This window comes from Coffea eugenioides, chromosome 10 (genome assembly GCF_003713205.1).
Source record: "Coffea eugenioides isolate CCC68of chromosome 10, Ceug_1.0, whole genome shotgun sequence".
In the NCBI taxonomy this organism is placed as follows: domain Eukaryota; kingdom Viridiplantae; phylum Streptophyta; class Magnoliopsida; order Gentianales; family Rubiaceae; genus Coffea; species Coffea eugenioides.
The window spans coordinates 32,566,354-32,586,509 of NC_040044.1; the positions used below are offsets into that span (position 1 = coordinate 32,566,354).

The following is a 20,156-nucleotide window of genomic DNA, read 5'->3' on the forward strand; positions in this document are numbered from 1 at the left end:
CTCATCTTCTCATCATGAAATACCCCACAGACATATTAGTCCTGAACAATTCCGTCTGCCTACCTTATCTTCTAATGCTTGAATGCTTGGCTCTCCTGCAGTTGCTTTTTGCTCCTCCATTAACAGCTGCTCCTAAATTGCAGCATGCAGCATTAAGTACTGCAAATGAAGGGAAAGCTCTTTTAACATGGAAATCCAGTCTTGACAATCATAGCCAATCCCAGTTGTCATCGTGGTCGTCTTCTGCAAATCCTTGCAGCAATTGGGTTGGAATCCGATGTAACAAAGCTGGAAGGATATCAGGCATTAACATCACAAGTTCTGGGATCAGAGGTACACTTGGTCATCTCAATTTCTCATCTCTGCCTCATCTGACTACCATTGATCTTTCTCAAAACGCAATCTATGGGACCATTCCATCCAACATTGGTAACCTTTCTAGACTTGTCCTTCTTAACTTGGAATCAAATAATTTCTCTGGTGTCATTCCAATTCAAATCAGCCATCTAACCAATCTGAGGTACTTGTCCCTTTCCAATAACTCATTGCATGGCTCTATCCCAAAGGAAGTTACGTTTCTCAAGTCTCTTGTTGAACTGTCTTTGATGCTGAATGACCTTACTGGATCAATCCCTACTTCTATTGGTAATCTAACCAATTTAACCTTTCTATACTTACGAGACAACAAACTTTCAGGACATATTCCTTCAGGAATTGGAAACTTGACAAAACTTGCCGAATTATCTCTTGAAACGAACCAGCTATCAGGTACCTTTCCAGAAGAGATTGGGAAACTCCGTTCTCTTACACTCCTCTCTCTGGCTGATAACAAGCTTACGGGTTCCATTCCAAAGTCTATTGGAAACTTAGGTGACTTGAGTTTGTTGTATCTCCACCAAAATTTTCTTTCTGGACCTATTCCCAAGGAGTTAGGAAATTTGAAGTTATTAACCGATATTCGTATTTTCACAAACAAACTGGGTGGTGCCCTGCCAGAAGATGCATTTAGTAATCTTACATATTTACAATTCCTAGCACTATCTGACAACTATTTTACTGGCCATTTGCCCCAAAACATTTGCAGTGGCGGCTCACTTGTGAGGTTGTCAATATTTGACAATAATTTTGTGGGCACCATGCCGAGAAGTTTGAAAAACTGTTCCAGTTTAGAAAATTTGGCTGCCGGAGGAAATCAACTATCAGGAAAGTTTTCTGAAGATTTTGGCGTTTATCCAAATGCGGATTACATTGACTTGAGCGATAATGAATTTTATGGTGAGTTGTCTTGGAATTGGAGTGCCTTTCAGAAGTTGACGAGTTTGGTACTCTCCAACAATAATCTTTCTGGCGAAATACCAACTGAGCTCGGAGAGGCATCTCATCTGCAAAGACTTCATCTCTTCTCAAATCGCTTACATGGGAAGATCCCACTAGGTTTGGGGAAGTTGTCTTTGTTGCTTGACCTTAAGCTGGACAGCAACAAGCTTTCGGGCAGTATACCACCAGAAATTGGTCGAATGTCTAAACTTTTGAATATAAGCTTGTCAGCCAATAATCTTGTTGGTGCAATCCCTGAACAAATAGGCGATTGCACCCAACTATTGGAATTAAAGTTCAGCCACAATGCGCTAAACGGAAGTATCCCTTCTCGAATAGGAAATCTTCACTCACTCGCAACTCTTGACCTCAGCCAAAACATGTTGGATTCCGAATTGCCAAAAGAGCTGGGAGAGTTGAAAGCCATTGAAAAGATTAATCTTTCCCACAATAGGATATCAGGTTCCATCCCCAGCAGCTTTGATCATTGCTTGAGTTTGATTTCTATTGACATATCTTATAATCAATTAGAAGGTCCTATCCCCAACACTACTGCATTTCAAAAAGCTTCTTTTGATGCCTTGAGAAACAATAAAGGTTTATGTGGCAGTGTTGTCGGATTGAAGCCTTGCCCTCAATCAACTGAAAAGAAAACCAGTAGGAGGAGGAGTAAAAGAATTATTTTTCTAACTGTCCTTCCAATACTTGGAACAACGGTCCTTTTGATTGTGGTTTTGGGCATTTTCATTCGTGCAAGGTCACATACGCCACATGTGGAGAGCAAGCCTCGGGAATTAACCGGAAATTTGTTCACTTTCTGGAGCTTTGATGGGAAAATGGTCTATGAGAACATCATTGATGCAACAGAAAATTTCGACCCCAAGTATTGCATTGGAGCGGGTGGATTTGGAAGAGTTTTTAGAGCGGAGTTGCCAAATGGTCAAATTGTTGCCGTCAAGAAACTTCATGCAACAGATGGTGATGCTTTGAGAAGTCCAAAAGATTTCACCAGCGAGATCCGTGCACTAACAAATATAAGGCATCGCAACATTGTGAAGCTCTACGGATTCTGTTCACATACACAACACGCCTTCTTGGTGTATGAATTCTTGGAAGGGGGAAGCTTGATGCAGTTATTGAATACTGATGAAACAGCAGCCAAGTTTGAATGGATCAAGAGAACCAACATGGTTAATGATATTGCAAATGCATTGTCTTATATGCATCATGATTGTGCACCTTCTATAGTTCATCGAGACATATCGAGCAAAAACATTTTGTTGGATTCCGAGTATCAAGCTCACATTTCTGATTTTGGCGCTGCTAGACTACTGAAGCCTGATTCATCTAATTGGACTTCATTTGCAGGAACTTATGGATACGCTGCTCCAGGTATGTTTCTCATGCGATGCAATTCCACTTGGTTCTAGTCAATTTCATAATTTACCCTTTTTTCATTTGCAGAACTTGCTTTTACCATGGAAGTGAACGAAAAGTGTGATGTTTATAGCTTTGGAGTCCTAGTTTTGGAAGTGATTATGGGGAAGCATCCTGGTGATCTCATAATGTCAGTGTTGTCAGCATCATCATCAACCCATGCTATTCTACTGAAAGAAATTTTGGATTCTCGACCCCAATCTTTGACTAAGCAAATGGCAGCAAATGTGGTGTCGTTGGCAAAACTAGCTTTGCTATGTGTGGATCCCAATCCTCAGTTGAGGCCTACCATGAAACAAGTTTCTGTCCATCTGCTGAAAGAAAAGCCATCTCTAGAAAGCTTGTTTCCTGTCATCACAATTGGAGAACTTATGGCACTTGATTCGTCTGATTTCTGAACTTCACTTCTGCATGCTACAGCAATATTATGTTCCCATCAATCCATCTGTTTTACAAATTTCTAATATGTAATTGCAGTCTTTTAAAATTTCTGGATTATATACTTGAAACTTCATCTGGTTGTGAATTATACTAACTATTATCAAATTAAAAGTTTTGTGAATCAACTTTGATCTAATAAGGATTTATACCAAGAAATCGCATCCTGGAATACGCTACAATGAAATAGAAATGGCAAGGAAAAAATTCTAGAAAAATAGAAATGGCAGGAAGAAAAAGATCAATTTCATGACCACAAAAGACATGCGAATAAATATACGGTCCATAAAACTTTAGAACATACCCAAAAGTTGAAATCAAAGGAAGGATAAATTAGTGAAAACAGCACATGAAAACATCGAATTGGATCAATTAGTGAAATGATTTAATATACATTGCAATGACCAATCCTCTGCCATGTGTATGGAAATGGAATAAAGATAACTACTTTTTGCTACTCAAGATATTTGACAAGAGGGTGTATGCATAATGTTAGCACAAAAAAGCACACAGTAAAACTAATCAAGAACTCAACAATATATAATAATCAAAATTGCTGAAAGAATTTGGAAAGAGGTTAGACAATTATAATTTCAAACAATATTTCATAACAAAACAATTCTTACAAACTGCAAACTTGCAGGATCCCTCTCTAAATAATCACAAAACCCACGAATACATATATAAGACTCAAGTAGGACAAAGCTATTCCAAGTCCTCAGCCTACTCTACCACCGAATTTGATTACAATTCTTAATCCAAACTAACTCTAAACAGAATGAGCTCATGTTTGATAATCTAATTCAGTACTTAAATTTAATGGATTCATATCTTAATATATTCAGACCGTTTGATAATCAAAAATTGAATATCTGAATTAATTAAGTGGCACTAAATTTCCTAGGCAAAACTTGCTCTCAAAATTAAATGATAAGTTATTCACTTATTACTGAATGTGATATGCACTCAAATGGATAAGATTTAATACTTAACAATTCAATAATTTAATGAATTTAGACTTCAGATTTCAAATTTCAAACTTTGGCTTTATGAAATGCACCCTAAGTGTAATACTCGAGTGGGAAATAAATCCCTCAAACACATAACTATTAATCCGAATATAAAACTAGAATTTAATTAGTTGTCAATGGGATTGAGCCTTCTAGATTTCGGCTACTCACATTTTGACTTATTAAAGTTCTTTGACGCAGAGAAATGAATAGAAAACATCGAATTGGATGAAGGTTTGAAAATGTCACTTACATCTCATATTCTCAAAATTTTGAAATATTATTAACCCAATTTAAAAGATATCATATCCTTAAAAAAAAAAAATTAGTTTTGGGAGGATAAAGATAACTTCATTCTGTAGTTGCCCCCTTTGACTAAGCAAATGGTAGACAAAGCGGTGTTGATGACAAAAGTAGCATTGTTATGTGTGGATCCCAGTCCTCAAATGACGCCTACCATGAAACAAGTTCAAACACAGGCCATCTCTACAAAAGCAACTTGCCTGTCATCACAACAGGAGGACTTCTGGGTCTTGAATTGTCTGATTCCTGAGTTTCAGTATGTTCAAGAATCTTCCGTTCCAATGATTCCATTTATTGGGTTCTACATTTCTCATTTTCATCTCAGTATGTACATCAATTTCACTTGGCTTTTAGTACTGTTTTGCAGTTTCCGAATGACAATTGCAACCCCGTGGATTGTATGCTTGAATATGCTACATTGAAAATTATGCAATCTTGAAATCTCTTGGAATCAGATAGTGGAAACTTCTTATTGTGGAATAGAGTTAAAAGAAAAAAAGAAATTGTAAATGGGCATTATAATGGGGATTCTGTAATCAGTTTAGGTACCCTAATTGTTTTTTTTTTATTTCCATGTCTTTTCCAATACATCAACCGAACTTTACTTGATGACTATTGGACACATTTAGAAGTTTGATGCATACATTTCTTGCATTGTTCTGATTTGAATAATGATGGCTTTTAAACAAAAGTGGTATTTCAGAGCTCATATTAGTAATTTCGTCAATGTGACAATTCTATCAGGACCAAACATCATATGTAATCTATCTAGATTGAAAATTTTGGGATGAAGCAGCCATTTGGAAAAAAATTGCTATGCAAAAAAAAATTATGTTGTCATGTTCTCATGTTGTAGAAAAATAAATGCGACGATCATTAGGAAAGATAGTTGGCAGTTTCATACCCAAATTATCAGGTAACTAGCTATTTGTGTCATTTGTTAAGAAGAAAATTGAATATCTTATCCAGACAGAAGAAGCTACCCAAAAATTGAATACTGTGTTAAGAAAATGTTGTACAACATATCAAATTACCAAAGTTGGCTATCTCATATCATATTATTTTAATTTCTCACTCCCCACTATTCTAGGCAAATAATAATAATAATAATAACAACTTATTTTAATCCAAAAAAATACTAGTCACTGATTTACTTGTCCTTTGCATGTTACTCCTTTATACTAGAAGTGTCAAAATGGGTTATTCAGAATGGATTTGGACGGATCATAATTGGGTAATGAGTATAATTGCATCAATGCATTTATACTCATTTAATAAATGGGTTAAAATGAATCAACTCATTTATACCAATTCAATAAATAGGTATGAGGATATCCAATTACTCATTTATGACTCACTTAAAATTTGACTTTTTTTTCATATATTGTTTAACAAGAAATAATGACAGTTTATTATTATTATTAGATTGGTATGAAATTCAAATTTATCTACTTAACACCCAAAAAAATTGGGTTTAAATGATATTCTGCTCTTGCTTCTGCTTTCTTGCAGCTCGGTCTTGTTTTTCCTATTGGCCAATGTAGTTGTCTCACTCACTCCATCTTAATTTTCTAAGATTTTGCCTCATGATGTTTCGATCTTTTATTGTATGAAACTTTGTTAAGACTAATGTTCCAATAATTCCATCTTCTTTTTCTCAGTTTTTATCTCAGTTTGATGTTTGCAATCTTTTCGTCTCTTGTGTAAGAAATTCATCTTAAATGAAGAAGGATATCCTATTCCTGTCCAATATACCACGATTCTCATAGATAGATGTCAGGTTTAATTTGGATTTGTTTGATGGAAGATTCTATTGTCATGTGTGTTTGTGAAATTCTTCTAAAACAGATGGATAAACAAGCCCATCAAGATTGCAAACATACATGGTGCTTTGATAGCACTGTGCGCTTGAACCCAGGGGGCAAGATGAAGCCCATCAAATTGAAGCTAGATAGGGTCACCCCGTTCAAGTCTTGTGCAAGTTACCAGAGGAAGAATTTCAACTCTAGCCTAAAAGGTTGATCAACTGCCAATCAATAAAATGCCAAACGCTTTCTTAATCTTGAAATTTAACAAAGTCTTGACGCTAGAAGAAATGAGTTGTGTGGGCTAGCATAGCACAAGGGTGTCGCATTATTCAACTTAGCCCATTAATTACTATTTTTCTGCTTTACGTTGTTAAACCCAACTTAAAAAATTTTCAATTCACACTCTGAGGATGTAGCTTTCATTTTTCAAGACTATAAAATGTTTTTTTTTTTGGTGATAAAAAGTTTGAGTGACTTAGTTCCTGATCACCACCATGAATAGACATGCTTTGACACTATAAGTCGCTTAAAAAAGTACTTACGGACTCTACTGTGAGAAAATGATCTCTTATTACCAACTCATTCAACATGTCTTGGCAAGACTATAAAATGTAAGGTAAATTACCCATAACCACTTTATACTTTTGCATGATACCTCATATGACGATCCTCATAAGCTTTCAAAATAATCCCATAACTCCCTTGCAATTTTATGTAAAATGAAAATTTGACAAAAAAAAAAAAAAATAATCTCAATAACATCGTTGGTTGAAATGCCAATATTGGCCTTACTTAAGTACAAAATTGAATAAGGGTCTAATCACTTTGCATAAAACAGTAGGGAAATTATGTGAATAAATGCAAAACTACAAGGAGATTAAGTGGATATTTATGCAAAACTGCAAAACACTAAGTGGATATTATAATTTCATCATGCAAACTTTTGGAGCTCGTCCCAATCAATCATGCGCAACCAAAAGATCATTTCTATACATTTACCACTTCACATGAAATCATAGAAGAGTTATGTGAATATTTTGAAACCCTAAAAGGATCATATGGTATTAAGCAAAAGTACAGGGCAGTTATGAGTAATTTATCCTAAAATGAATGAAATGGTAATTTTCCCCGTATTTCCAAGTTAGTGGCTGTGTTACTTTACCTGCTCGTTCAGTACAGAGCATCATATCCAGTACCTACTTCTGTTGGCATACTTTCCACTTCCAGTATAAAATTACTATACTGAGTCTACCAATTGTCCCATTCCATGTCTGTCTAGAGGCCTTCGGTTCCACCACCGGAATAGACAGAATACTACAAAATACAAGACCTACCCCATCAACACATGTTTCTTCAGTTCAACACTTGAAAACTAAATGAACTGTCTCTTGTTTTCAATTTCAAAGCTGTGTCTTTTGCCTTCAAATAAAGTGGACACCTTATCAAAACTTCGAGCTGTGCTAATTACATGGCATGCAAATTACCGTAGCTCCGTTTTTGCCCCCATTGGCAGTTAGCAGACAACAAAGTACAAGCAATATGTGGCCACTGCTGCCTATTTTCTGGTGTTATGTAAGAATTCTAAGAACAACTGTTAGCGAAGAGGAACAAACGGACCCAAGTGTGTCCGTCCACTCCCAAAGGCCTGGACCGAGCCCCATCATTTTGTATAGTTTGTGTCAAGATTAGCATGGAAATTTTCTTCGTACTATTTTCATTCTTTTCTCTCGAGTGGTTTTTTCCCACTATAAGCTTGAAAGTAATCCCCTTTTAGTCAAGTGTGGATACCAAAAGTCTAAACTTAGCTGTTTATCATCCGAGAATTGGACACCATTTTCAAGTAAATTTTAAGTAGTTTAACACTAACAGCAGTAACTATCGCACTATTTATGAATAGTGGGTGAGGCGCATCCTATGGGTGTGTATATTTTAGGAAAAAAATAAATAATAAAAAAATAGTTGCAGCAAAGAAATTAATTATGAGATTTTCTGATTTTTTTTTTATTAAATTTGGTAGGAATACTTAGGATAAATATCTACACAATATATAAAACCAGAGGAGTGACGGTTGGTGTAAAATAATTTTGGTCATTTTTGGAACTTCCAACTTCATCCTTACTAAAAAGTAATTTTTACTTTCATGACCTAATCACATTTTGCCTTTATAACTATTCATAACTACCTTAATCTAACTACCAAATTACCATAACATCATAAACCAAAGTTCTTTAGTAAAAATCTATATTAGTTTGATTTACATAAAAAACAAAAATATTGTATAAAATCAATTCATTTTAATTATTTCTAAATTGTACACATATTGGGTGTGACGTTAACACCAGTAGTAAAAATAGATAAGTGTATAATAGTAGCAGTTATGTAAACATGAAAGTGGTACGGCTATAGCAGTTATGTAAGCTTGGGACTATGAAGCATGAGGTGGTTATGTATTATTCTATTATTTAAGCACAAAATTGGAATAATAGAAAATGACAGATTTTTTTAACATCAAACCCATTGCTCATGCATTATATAGAAAGAAAGGTATTGACTGAAAAAGCAATTGTTGATTCTATGTATTTGGATACACATTGAACCATCATAATACCAAAAGTGTAATTTAGTTAGTGTGTGAGTGATTGGGTTTTTGTTTCATTATATGCGTGCTTTCTTCCTTCAATATCTGTTGGTTTATTGATAATATTATTGAGTTGTAATTCCCACCATTCAACGCCTAGGCTAATTTCCTTATTTGTTATGGTTCCTTCCGTGCCTTTTTGGCTAAACTTGGGTTGAAAAGGTAAAGAAGGAAGAACGTATCCAAAAGAATACATCAATTAGTTTGTTGATTATATTACTCCCATAAATATGGATTACTCGTAATCTTATCTTATGCATGTTTAAGAAAAGGGAGGGTAGAATCTCGAAATCACGATATTTTCTAGCATCATGGCCCATAGGTGTCTCATGCTTGTGAGTTGTGAACAATTTTGTTTGAGGTGACGAGTCCGTGGCTAACCAACTAAGCCCAGACGACGGGCCCTCCGTGCATGATTGATTGGGCCTCACTTTGCCAACCCCATTGCCTTTAATAACTCACTGTGCCATTCCTTTACAGTACAATCTCTCTTTTCTTTCCTTTTCTTTTCTTTTCTTTTCTTTTTCTTTTTGGCACTTGGGATTGTAGAAATAACACGTGTTTTGATGTAGTATCGTACACTACAGAAATGTTAAATAAAAATTCAAATAATTTCAATTTTTCTTAAAAAAAAAAAGAAAGATAAAAAAAATAACTACATCAAAACATGGAAGCACTAATCTTTCTTATTGAGCTCATGTTTTTCTTTAATTAACCCTTCCCTTAAAACCAAAGCACCAAGAATAATCATAGCGCTTACGACTGCCGAGAACCATCATGCCTTAATAAAATATCATCATTATGAATTAACCTTAACTTCCACAAAAAGGAAAACACAACAAAACAAAAATTATTATTGTAATCTATTACTATATCAATCGAGTGCATATGGCCTATAGACTAGACCACCCTTTTTTGCACTTGGGTTAATTTTTATTTTTACCATTAAACAAAGCTTATGGGAATTGAACAAATCGTTCCCCAAACTCAGTGCCAGAGGTGTTTACTCCTTTCCAATGTTTTGATGCACGTGAATGCCATTATAATTTTGTAGTACTTCCGTCCACTCTTTCTTTGTTTTTACCATGAATCGTAAAAATTCCACCTGGGCATTGGAGAACAAGCTTGCAAGAAAATGCAATGGATTTTCCTTTTTTTCTAATCCTTTTCCTTCTTGAAATAGTGCAGTGTCTGAAAATTTTTTGGTTGGATCATAGTTCAAGCCATGGTTTAAATGCATCGCTAGTTTAAAATCATTATTCAACTATAATTGTCTGTATATGTTCACATGAATCTTTTTATTGCTTTTAGATCAACTGCTATATATGTCTAATAGTTGCTCCTAGTTTAATCATAACGGTCATGGAGAGTCATGTTTGAATTGCATTTTTTTGAATTTTTTATAGAAAAATTATTGTAGAGATTTGATATACGTAAAATAAAAATATATGTTTACGGAAAACATACAAATTTTCCTTTCCAAACAAGACATGAGTGGTACAATAATTTAAATGGGCTGTAATTGTTACGTAACAGTTACCATTAATAGAAATTTGCAAGAATGTTTATGTTGTTGTGGCTCCCAACTATTGAAACACCCCCTTTGAGATTTTTTTTTTTTTTTTTTTTTGTCGACACACGGGTGTCCGGGTCAATACTTACGGGGTCCGATTAATCCCCTGCGGCCCGGGCCCGGCGCCCCAACCCGATCCGAACACGATAAGTGCGCGGAGAAATCCAGCAGAGCGGAGACTCGAACTTAGGATCTCAAGGGTCACCGGTGAGAGGCGCTACCGCTGGACCATTCACGCGGGGCCCCTTTGAGACCTTAACACCCCGTGTTGTCTTGAAAGCTACCCTAGATTTCTAATAGGGCAGCTGGCTGGATCTCTCTCTTTTTTTCTTTTTTTTCTTTTACCAAAATTTGATGTTGTTTTGTTTGTATGATGAATTGTTACCTAAGAAATTAGAAATCGTGTGTCCTTCTTGCTTGAACTTTTGGGGGTAATGAGTGCCATGCCCATTACCATTACTCGTTATATGCAAGTTTGGTAAATTTTTTTTTCCTCTTTCAGTTTCTCTTCTCCCACTTAGCAAAGGATTGTGCTCAATCAAACCTTCCACAAAAGAAAGCCCTTCCTTTCTTTCATTATTATTGGTCCGTAGTCTACTGATTCTTGCATTAACTGGAAAAGGTTGGGAAGTAACATTCCTGGTTATATTCCATGGCCACCTTAGGCACTCTACTTGGACTAATTGTTTTGGACATGAATCATGATTTACTAGCCAATTTGCTCTTTCATTTTTTTTTCTTCCTTTTTTCCTTCTTTCTTTTTGGGTTAAACAAGAAAGCAATTACATTCTAGATGATTGGGACTACATAAAATAAGTTCACTTCAAATCACATACTATCTATTCAAGAAATCAAAAGGATGATTTGCCTTTCATAAATGATGAGAGATTTTGCGTAAAGATGATTGCTGTGCTGTGGCTGCAATTTCCTGACTCATGCCATTGTGTCGGTGATACAGACATATAATATAGGAACAAAATTAAAACGAAGAAAAACTTGAAAAAGAAAAAGGGAAAAAGGTAATGTCAATGATTTTTTATTATTGAAGATAACACTTTGAAAGCATGGTTCAAGTGAGTGTCGGCAGCATGCAATCCAAGGCCTAGACTAGGAAGAATTTTCTTTAGTCATCTTTTGGCTTCCTCCCTGTCCACAGAGGGGCTCCTTCATCTACCATAGGAAAATAATTCCATGATTTCTATTGTTCTGTCATCTTGTAGGAAAATAAATACGACAATCATGACAATGAAAGTGGGCTGTCTCACACACAAAGTATCAAATTATATATATATATATATATATATATATATATATTTCTCACTCCCTCTCTTTCGAGTCGAAAAAAATAATGACCTGTTTATTATAAGCAGAAAAAAAATATTAATCATCGATATACTTGTTGCATGAGTATTTCTAAATAATCTAGGTGGAACCATTTGCTTGTTTCAACATTAGGTACTTCCAAATTTCTAAACCATGAAAGATCAGTGACATAAACGTTGTTAAAAAATTTTTACCTTTTTTTGAACATGTTTTTTTAATCATTTTTTATTTTATATACATTAAATCATTACAATATATTTTTTTTACAAAGACTTCAAAATACGAGCGAGTTCTATATTTATGTCGAATTTCAATGGACAAAAAGGGAAATAAACAAGACTAATAAACAATTATCAAACTGCCAATTACTGTGTCTGTGGCATTATTGTAACAGGAAACTTGGTCGAGCGTCAGCAGTCCCGAGGAAAGTATTTGACTCAGCTTTTTATAATGATTCCTTTGCTTTACTAATTACTTCTTCTATTCACTGAAACACTAGAAAAGTTTGCAACTCTTGACCCAAAAGAGAAGAACAGAAGAAGAGTTAAAAACAAGGTGAAAACAGATAGAGAGTTGTTGATTCCTACTACCGCGCAGGTGTCCAGCCATGGCTTTGTCTTTTTCCACTTGCTAATCTTGGAGGGATTAATAAGGGGAATTACAAATTAATCTTGGTACTATCAAATTGACAACTCACCAACTTTAGTAGAAAGATCACTTGATTTATAACTGTTGACGTTATGGGGGGACATAACAAGAAACTTAACAGCAATTAATTGTAATAGCTTCACTTTGAATTTTATTGACTCGGTTTCATTTGATATTTGACTATTTTTAGCGATGCCTTATCTTCCGATTATGGATAGCAATAATTGTTTAAGTATATAACGAGCCACACATTATTGTAAGACCAAATTAACGCACAAACTATTAGTAATATTTAATTTGATTAACTTAGCTCCGTTTGGCAAGTGAGTCTATTGGGTGTTTGTCTAAAATCTTACTGTAATTTACTGTAGAAATTTTTAAAATTTTTTTTTGAAATATATAGTTTAAAAACTTTGAGAAGTTTTTTGAAGTTATTGTAGGTAAAGTTTTTAAAAAACTTGTGACAGATAAACTTGGCAAAAAACTTGTCTGCCAAACAAGGCCAAAGTATTAATAATCAGAATTCTAATTGGTGACTTCAAGTTTCATTATCGACATCTTAACCTGTTGACACAAATCTTTTTTGAAAAAGGTTATATTAATTACCTGAGTTAATCCATCAGCACTTGATGAAAAGGAATTTTTAAGCACTTTGTCAAAAAAAATTTAAGCACTTTGCCAGAAAAGTTTTCCTAATGGATACCCATAGGGTATTTATTAACATATCTAACATTCAACTAATTTATTATGTATATACATATACTAACAATTACTATCGTCTGTTGAATTTATATATTTTTTTCTATTTAATTTTACCTATTTTTTTGTATTTATTTATTTTGTTTAATTAATTTTATATTTTAAAAAATATAATACATAAAATATATTTTACTGACCACTCAAGGCGCCCATTAGACAGACACAGACCCTTGTCAAAATGGTCAAAATGGTCCTCTATCCATGAAAACGCTTGGAGCTTTCACCAAGATGGAACTAATAACCTAATTGGGCTGCCCCATGCTTAGGCAATTCTTCTTGCTACATGTTTCTATCCAGAAGAGAGGAACTATTTTCTTGGCTTTCTTTTTCAGGAAATACGTAGGATAGGAACTGCTAGAAACTTAGTAAAAGGCAAACACAGAATAAAGTCCCAGAAAAATTTACCCGCCACCATTTCCCCTCGAATTTTTCTCGTACAAAATATGATTTTTTTTTTCTCGAACTCATAAAAAATTACAGACCAAGACAAGAGCTAGTAGACCTCCATGTCACCATCTCACCATTCCCAATTGTTCTAATCATAGCGCAAAGCTAGAAAAAGGAATTTTTTTTGAAAAAATAAAAATCAAAATTAGGAAAACAAAAGAATTAAAAAAAGGAAAAAAACAACAAAAATAATCCTGCTAGAGATTTTTCACAGCGTCGTCAAATAATTCTAAATCAGACAAGAACTAATGTAGCAATTGCTTGACAGCACATGAAAGCGACAGACCAACATTGCTTGAGGTCACTGAGCTGTCTTAAAGGCCCCCGATCTTGACACGTGGATCTCCTCGTCACCGTTCGATGAATCCAATGGTTTCTGTCGGTGAGAGGTTTGTCGTCGTACATTTCGCATTGGAAAAAAGTACTCAATATTCAGACACGGCTATCTATCACGCGGGTCCCACGTGATATAAAAACTTTTCCCATTTGGGATTTTTGGGTTGTTTTAACTTCCACCGACGAAAACAGTGGAGGAGTGTGAAATAGTGCCAGCTGTCAATTGTCTGTCGGAAAGTTCATGTGGGACCCGCTACGACGCCCCTCGTGCTATCTCTGATGGGACCTACCGCTTACGGGGTTGTACTTTTCATTACATGCATTGACAAACGTGGGTTGCTATTTTTTAATGTTTCACTAATCTTCTTTGAGTACTTATAAAAGTAGGGTTCTTCGTCCTTTTTCTTTTTCTTTTCTTTTTTTGATCAATCGATAAAATTAATGATGATGAGGGTTTTCACCTGATTCTCATTGGCGGCACCAATTGCTTGCTGTTAACAACTTCGCTACAGTAATGGTTGCAATCATTAGTTAGGATAATCTTTTCAACTTTGACCATTACATGTTAGAAAAATCAAAAAGGCTAAATGAATTTTCTACTCCGACTAATCTGCGATACAATGTTGAGAAGTAGGTAGTTTTAGAATAAAGGATGCAATTGTATTGAAAAAAAAAGAGAGAGAGAAGAAGGGTTTTACATGATATGAGAAATATTGCAACAGTGTGTTGTTTGGATCGCAATTTTTCAAGATTTTTTGTAGACAAATTACTGCAGCACTCTTTAATGATGCAAAAAGATAATTAAAAAATGTGTTCAGAAAATTGAGCCTTGAGTGCTAGCCATAAATGGAGTCTCGGGTGGATAGGGGACATGTGGTACAAAGAATTACTCCATCTTATACATTTTGACGGAGAAAGTGTAGCAAGATTTTACAGCTTCTTTTTGTGCAATTAGTTCTAAGAAAATTCTATGGGAGATTTCGAGATTATAGAACCATTCGGGCATGGCAATTATGACATATAGTTGTGCTATTTTCTTATAGTGGTAGACATTTTAATATTGAATAAGAAAGCATTTTGTATTTGCATTTGATTCTTGTCAACAAAAAAAAAACATATCAAAGATTTTTCAAGATTTTATGAGCTCATTGTGTACATGGAATGCCATGCAGATCAAGAAAAACTCATAGTAGTCATGAATGATTCATCAATTGCAAATAATAATCCACGTGGACTAATGGATAAATTAAGGAAGTGGCTGAGATTAATTAACTAAGAACAAATTAGAAAGTGGATTGATTGGCAATTGATGTGACTAGTGAACAACAGAGTTTGATATTGACAACCTTGAGAAAGCTGTGGTAAATCCAATGTTTAATCTGTTCCGAACCATGTAATGAATGACACGTGTAAGACGTAGGAGGGGTCCTCAATCATGGATCATCACTTTCCAATTCGCTAATGATGACAAGCATCAAAATTGGTGACACATTAAGCATCCAATGCCACGGTAAAAAGCTACCGCTAAAGGTTCGTAGCCAGCTTCCCAACTCAGTAAATTAATGGAGCTTCTCGGCCTTAGCAGTCAATTAAAGACTTGCTGTAGAAGTCCAACAATAATTGTCCAGCATTTATATTATTATTACTGATTAGATAGTGATTAGATACTGGAGTAAAATTTTATGTCTTAAGTATGGTGGAGCTTTTTACTAATAGTGACTTGCAAATCTTTCAATTACGCTTATTTCAAGTTAATAAGATTTATCTAGCAGTGAAAAGACAGATTTGATTTCACTGTTAAAGATTTTACGAATTTGGTTAGTAGGTAAATTGTAGTTCAATGAGGTGTTAATTCAAGTTATGACTTTAAAGTAATTAAGAATGCTTAAGGTTCTAAGGATGACGTAATTAAGAATGTTTTGTTTTGGTTCAAGTCAAGGAATTTCAAAAACAGAAAATGTACACAAAAGTAAAAGAATAAGCTGAATTCTGGTTCGATGCCCATTTTAGATACAATTTTTTTTAAAAATATTATTTTACTTGCATGATAAATATATTTTATAATTACTTTTTATACTTTTAACACTATTTTTTTAATTATACACATACCACATCACAAAAAATGATACGGTAATTTTTTAAAATAAATTTTCAAATAATACTCTAATAGCATGCATACAATACGGTATTGTATAAGTATATACACTTTTCTTGAACTGTCCACGAAGTATTTTAAGTAGATTGTGCAGCCTTGTCCACGATTAGTGCCATCATTTGGTTTCTTTTGCTTTAGCTTGTTTCCTTTTACTTTAAACTTCCTAGTCTTTTACTTTGTATATGGAAAGATGATGATACATTAAATCTAAAGCAAAACTCCTAATAAAGTCATCCGATGCACTACTGATTTTAATCATGTTGGAGGAAGTGGATATGCTTCATCTTTGTGAAACAATTGGTAATCATGGTGTGGTTATTCAGAAGTTAGCTTAAAAAGGCCTTTTGTCTATTTATAGGATTCTGTCGTCTCTTTTCCTTCTTCTCATCCCTGCTAAATAAGGTATTGTTTAGACTTGACGGGAAATTTTTTTTTGCTGATCGATGGTAGTAATGCAATGGTTAGTCATTGACATAATGACTTGTTCAACTAAACACTTCAGTTTTTAATTTTTGTGAGAATATATCAGTGCTCTTCGATGATGATATTACCTCCGACTAATCCAGAATCGAGCACTGCTGTTAGAATCTTTTCAGGGATGGTTCTATCAATGCTTTTTTCTTCCATCTGAACACTTCATAAACACAAGAAAAATGTAAAGTTAATTTATTTGGACGTTATTTAATTGGTAGTGGAACTAACACAAAATAAAAGGCAAAGGAAAAAAATATCTAGATGGAAATGACATTTATATACTCTAAAATGTTTCTAGTATTTCCTTACTATATATGTACTTGTCAATTGCTCTAAAAAATCTTGAAAAATCTGCAAGACATTAAATACGGTCTTTGTGTTGCTTATGGGACAGGGAAAAAAAAGAAGAAGGAATTCAGAAGTGGATTTTGATTTCGTATGGCAATTTTCAGCGTCATGCATAAGTGTTCTAGAGTAAAACATGCAATTAATATATAGATTTCCAGTCCATTTTCTGTCTCGTGTAAAACAAAACCAAGCAATAAATTACCACAAAAAAAAAAATCTAAACTCTAGAGCACATTCGATTTTCGACCAAACTCCAGTGCATTCTGGAATCATCAATATGAAGAAATGAAAAAGCCATTGTTGACAAAACGTGGAAAGAGGATAGGCATAATTGATGTTCGAACTTATTTTCAAGAATTAAGAAGATATGGAAAAGTTGTGAAGCCTTAGAAAATTGGTCTGATTAATAAATTGTTAACTTTTTACAAAAAAAATAAATGAATTTCCACTGTTGAAATTTCTCTGCAATTCAGATTAACATTATTGTCTATTTTTTTTTCAAACATATTGAACACTTGCGAAAAATAGATCTTAAAACAAAAGTGATAAATATTAGTTTTTATTTTTTAATTTTCCAAAACAACTAACCAATTCTAGATTGTTAAAGCTTTTTTCTGATATCCCAGTAAATGAATTGAAAGAAAACTTTTGTCTGCTTTTTCCATTTCGTTAAGGAATCAATTAGAAGGGTTATAAAATCAATTTCTCATTGAAAAGTTGATGGTTGTTTGGATACATTATTTTTTCAAATAATATTTCGCTTACATCATAAACATATTTTTCAATTTATCATTTTATATTCCCAACCATCTTTTTATCTTACATACATCACATCACAAAAAATACTATAGTAATTATTTCAAATAATATTCTATCCAAACAGAAACATTCTCAAAATGATCCACCAAATTATCTGCATCTTTGTTCCCCTACCAAGTGGATTCGTTGGAAATACAGGAGGACCATTATATTGTGGCGAAACGCCTACAATCAAAAGTGGAAAGTTCCTACCAGTTTGGGAATATATGATTTTTGTCTCCCCTCAATTTTTACATACTCAAAACTTTCTTCGAAATCAATCAACTTTCTCAGAAGATACTTTCAGAACCACATTGGGTCCGTTTGGCAAACAAGTTTTTGACCAAATTTGTCTGCTATAAATTTTTTTAAGAACTTTAACTACAGCAATTTCAAAAAATTTCTTAAAATTTTTAAACTATACACATCAAAATATCCAAAAATTTACACATTTCAAAAAGTTTTCGTACAACTTCTACAGTAAAATTTTAGACAAATGCCCAAAAAATGCATTTGCTAAATGGGGCCATGTCTACTTACTATGCAATACTATACAATTGATAAACAATCATGATCATGATCTTCCAAAACAATTCTGAAACTTTTCCTGACCCTACAGTGTCTGGTATACCAAGAAGGGCAATAAAGTAAAAACAATTCCTAGCCAAAATCAGAAAATTTGAGACTTAAAAAGAGTGGATTTTGACTCGAGAACTGAAGTAATTTCCGATACACGATAAACAGTGTACTATATTCCTTCTATATGGGGGAAAATTACTATTTGGAATGATGATTCCAGTTGGTAATCTCAAATGCCCATCCATGTTCATTAATTACCAGCCTGGTTGCAAGTCATGTGCAAAAGCAAATTGAGATTATTTAAGTAAATCTTTCTTGCAGAGAAGGTCCATGACATGTGTGGTCCCTGAACACAGAGGTTAATTTCGTTAATTGCAAAGTGGAATTACATAAATATTTTTTATGAATGGATTAACACCCTCCTCAATCATTCCTTCTTTTTTTTTTTTTTTTTTTTTTGCCCCTTAAATGCAACATCTATTTATAATAAAGTATTGCGCGTGAAATTGTGAAGAATTAGAAAATGCAGAAAGTGGTTAGAACATGTTCCATTGCCATCTTTATATATTCTTACCACATGAATCTATTTGATATAATGCATTTTGCTCTCTTTAATATTGTTGATATATGGTCAAGGATTGATTATTCATCCCCGTTATCACACAGAAGACAAAATTGAAGCCACCAAACCTCGAATTAATAATATGTCATTTCACTCATTTGTGTGGACGGCAATGAGATCTGAACTTGAACAAAGAATTGGTATTTGGAAGAGGAAGATAGGCTTGTTGTCAACACATTTATTCCACTCTAAATTATGCTCTCTATACAGCCAATTTTGGTGCACATTTCTTCATATTCTCACATATCTCATAACCTATTTGCACACACACACACACACTCATTTTATCTCGAATGACTGCCCTCCTGCAAACTGTTCATGATATCATAAATATTTTTTTTTTTATTGATATAGGACTTGCTCTCGATTGATTATTTTAATTGATTATAAATTTTGATATCAGTTTTTGTGATATTCTCGATTGTTTTTGTATTCTGATTATAAATGTTTTTAATAATGAAAAAATAAAATCTATAATCACCTAAAGCGCAGCCTTTGTTGATTCTGATTATTCTCTATAATCAGCTTTTATAATCAAATTTTGTAAAATCTAAAACAACCGAGAACAATGCCATAATGCATCTAGTTAGTAAGATTTGTTAGAACGGTATCAAATACACGACCTCGAAAAGCATTTTTTGGAACAAAAAATACACATGATTATTTTTTGAACACGTTGTTTAATCAGGCTTTTATTTTACTTATATTACATTAGGAAAAGTGCTGCAGTAACTAATGAACAAGATATTTCAAATTAATCTTCAATCTAAACGAAGATTATAAAAACTACACTTAAGTATGTATCTGTGAACTGTAATAATCATGTTCTAGTATTACAGCTACACACTAGAAAAAAGAGAACTCGACCTTCTAACAACTTTTGACTTAATGTGAAGTGTAATTCGATGGAAGATCAACAACAATAAAGCAATAAAAAATTTTGAGGTTGTCGCAGGCAATGTGTATTGTAGCACCTCATTCTAGGGCTACAAACAAACATCAAAACACAATTCTGTTATCGAGTGTTCTTAAGGCTGTGTCACCGTCTTGGAGTTGGGGGTGTAGCTGATCCACATAAATACTGGGACATAAATGGACTGCCTGCCTGTATGAAGAAGAACCAGAGAAGAAGATGATGAAGAA

At 33.9% G+C, this 20,156-nt stretch overlaps 1 protein-coding gene across 3 annotated transcripts; it reads left to right on the forward strand.

Moving 5' to 3' along the window:
* Positions 1-3,266, forward strand: LOC113748800 (MDIS1-interacting receptor like kinase 2-like). 3 transcript variants are annotated; one of them, XM_027292360.1, is made up of 3 exons: positions 267-333; positions 1,085-2,709; positions 2,782-3,266. In XM_027292360.1, exons 2-3 carry the CDS (start codon positions 1,137-1,139, stop codon positions 3,150-3,152), a joined length of 1,944 nt encoding a protein of 647 aa, XP_027148161.1. In that variant the 5' UTR covers positions 267-333; positions 1,085-1,136; the 3' UTR covers positions 3,153-3,266. The 3 variants fall into 3 exon arrangements, with proteins under 3 accessions (XP_027148160.1, XP_027148161.1, XP_027148162.1); XM_027292361.1 differs by lacking the exon at positions 267-333 and adding an exon at positions 711-768; XM_027292359.1 differs by having other exon boundaries at positions 1-2,709.
* The last annotated feature ends 16,890 nt before the right edge of the window (positions 3,267-20,156 follow it).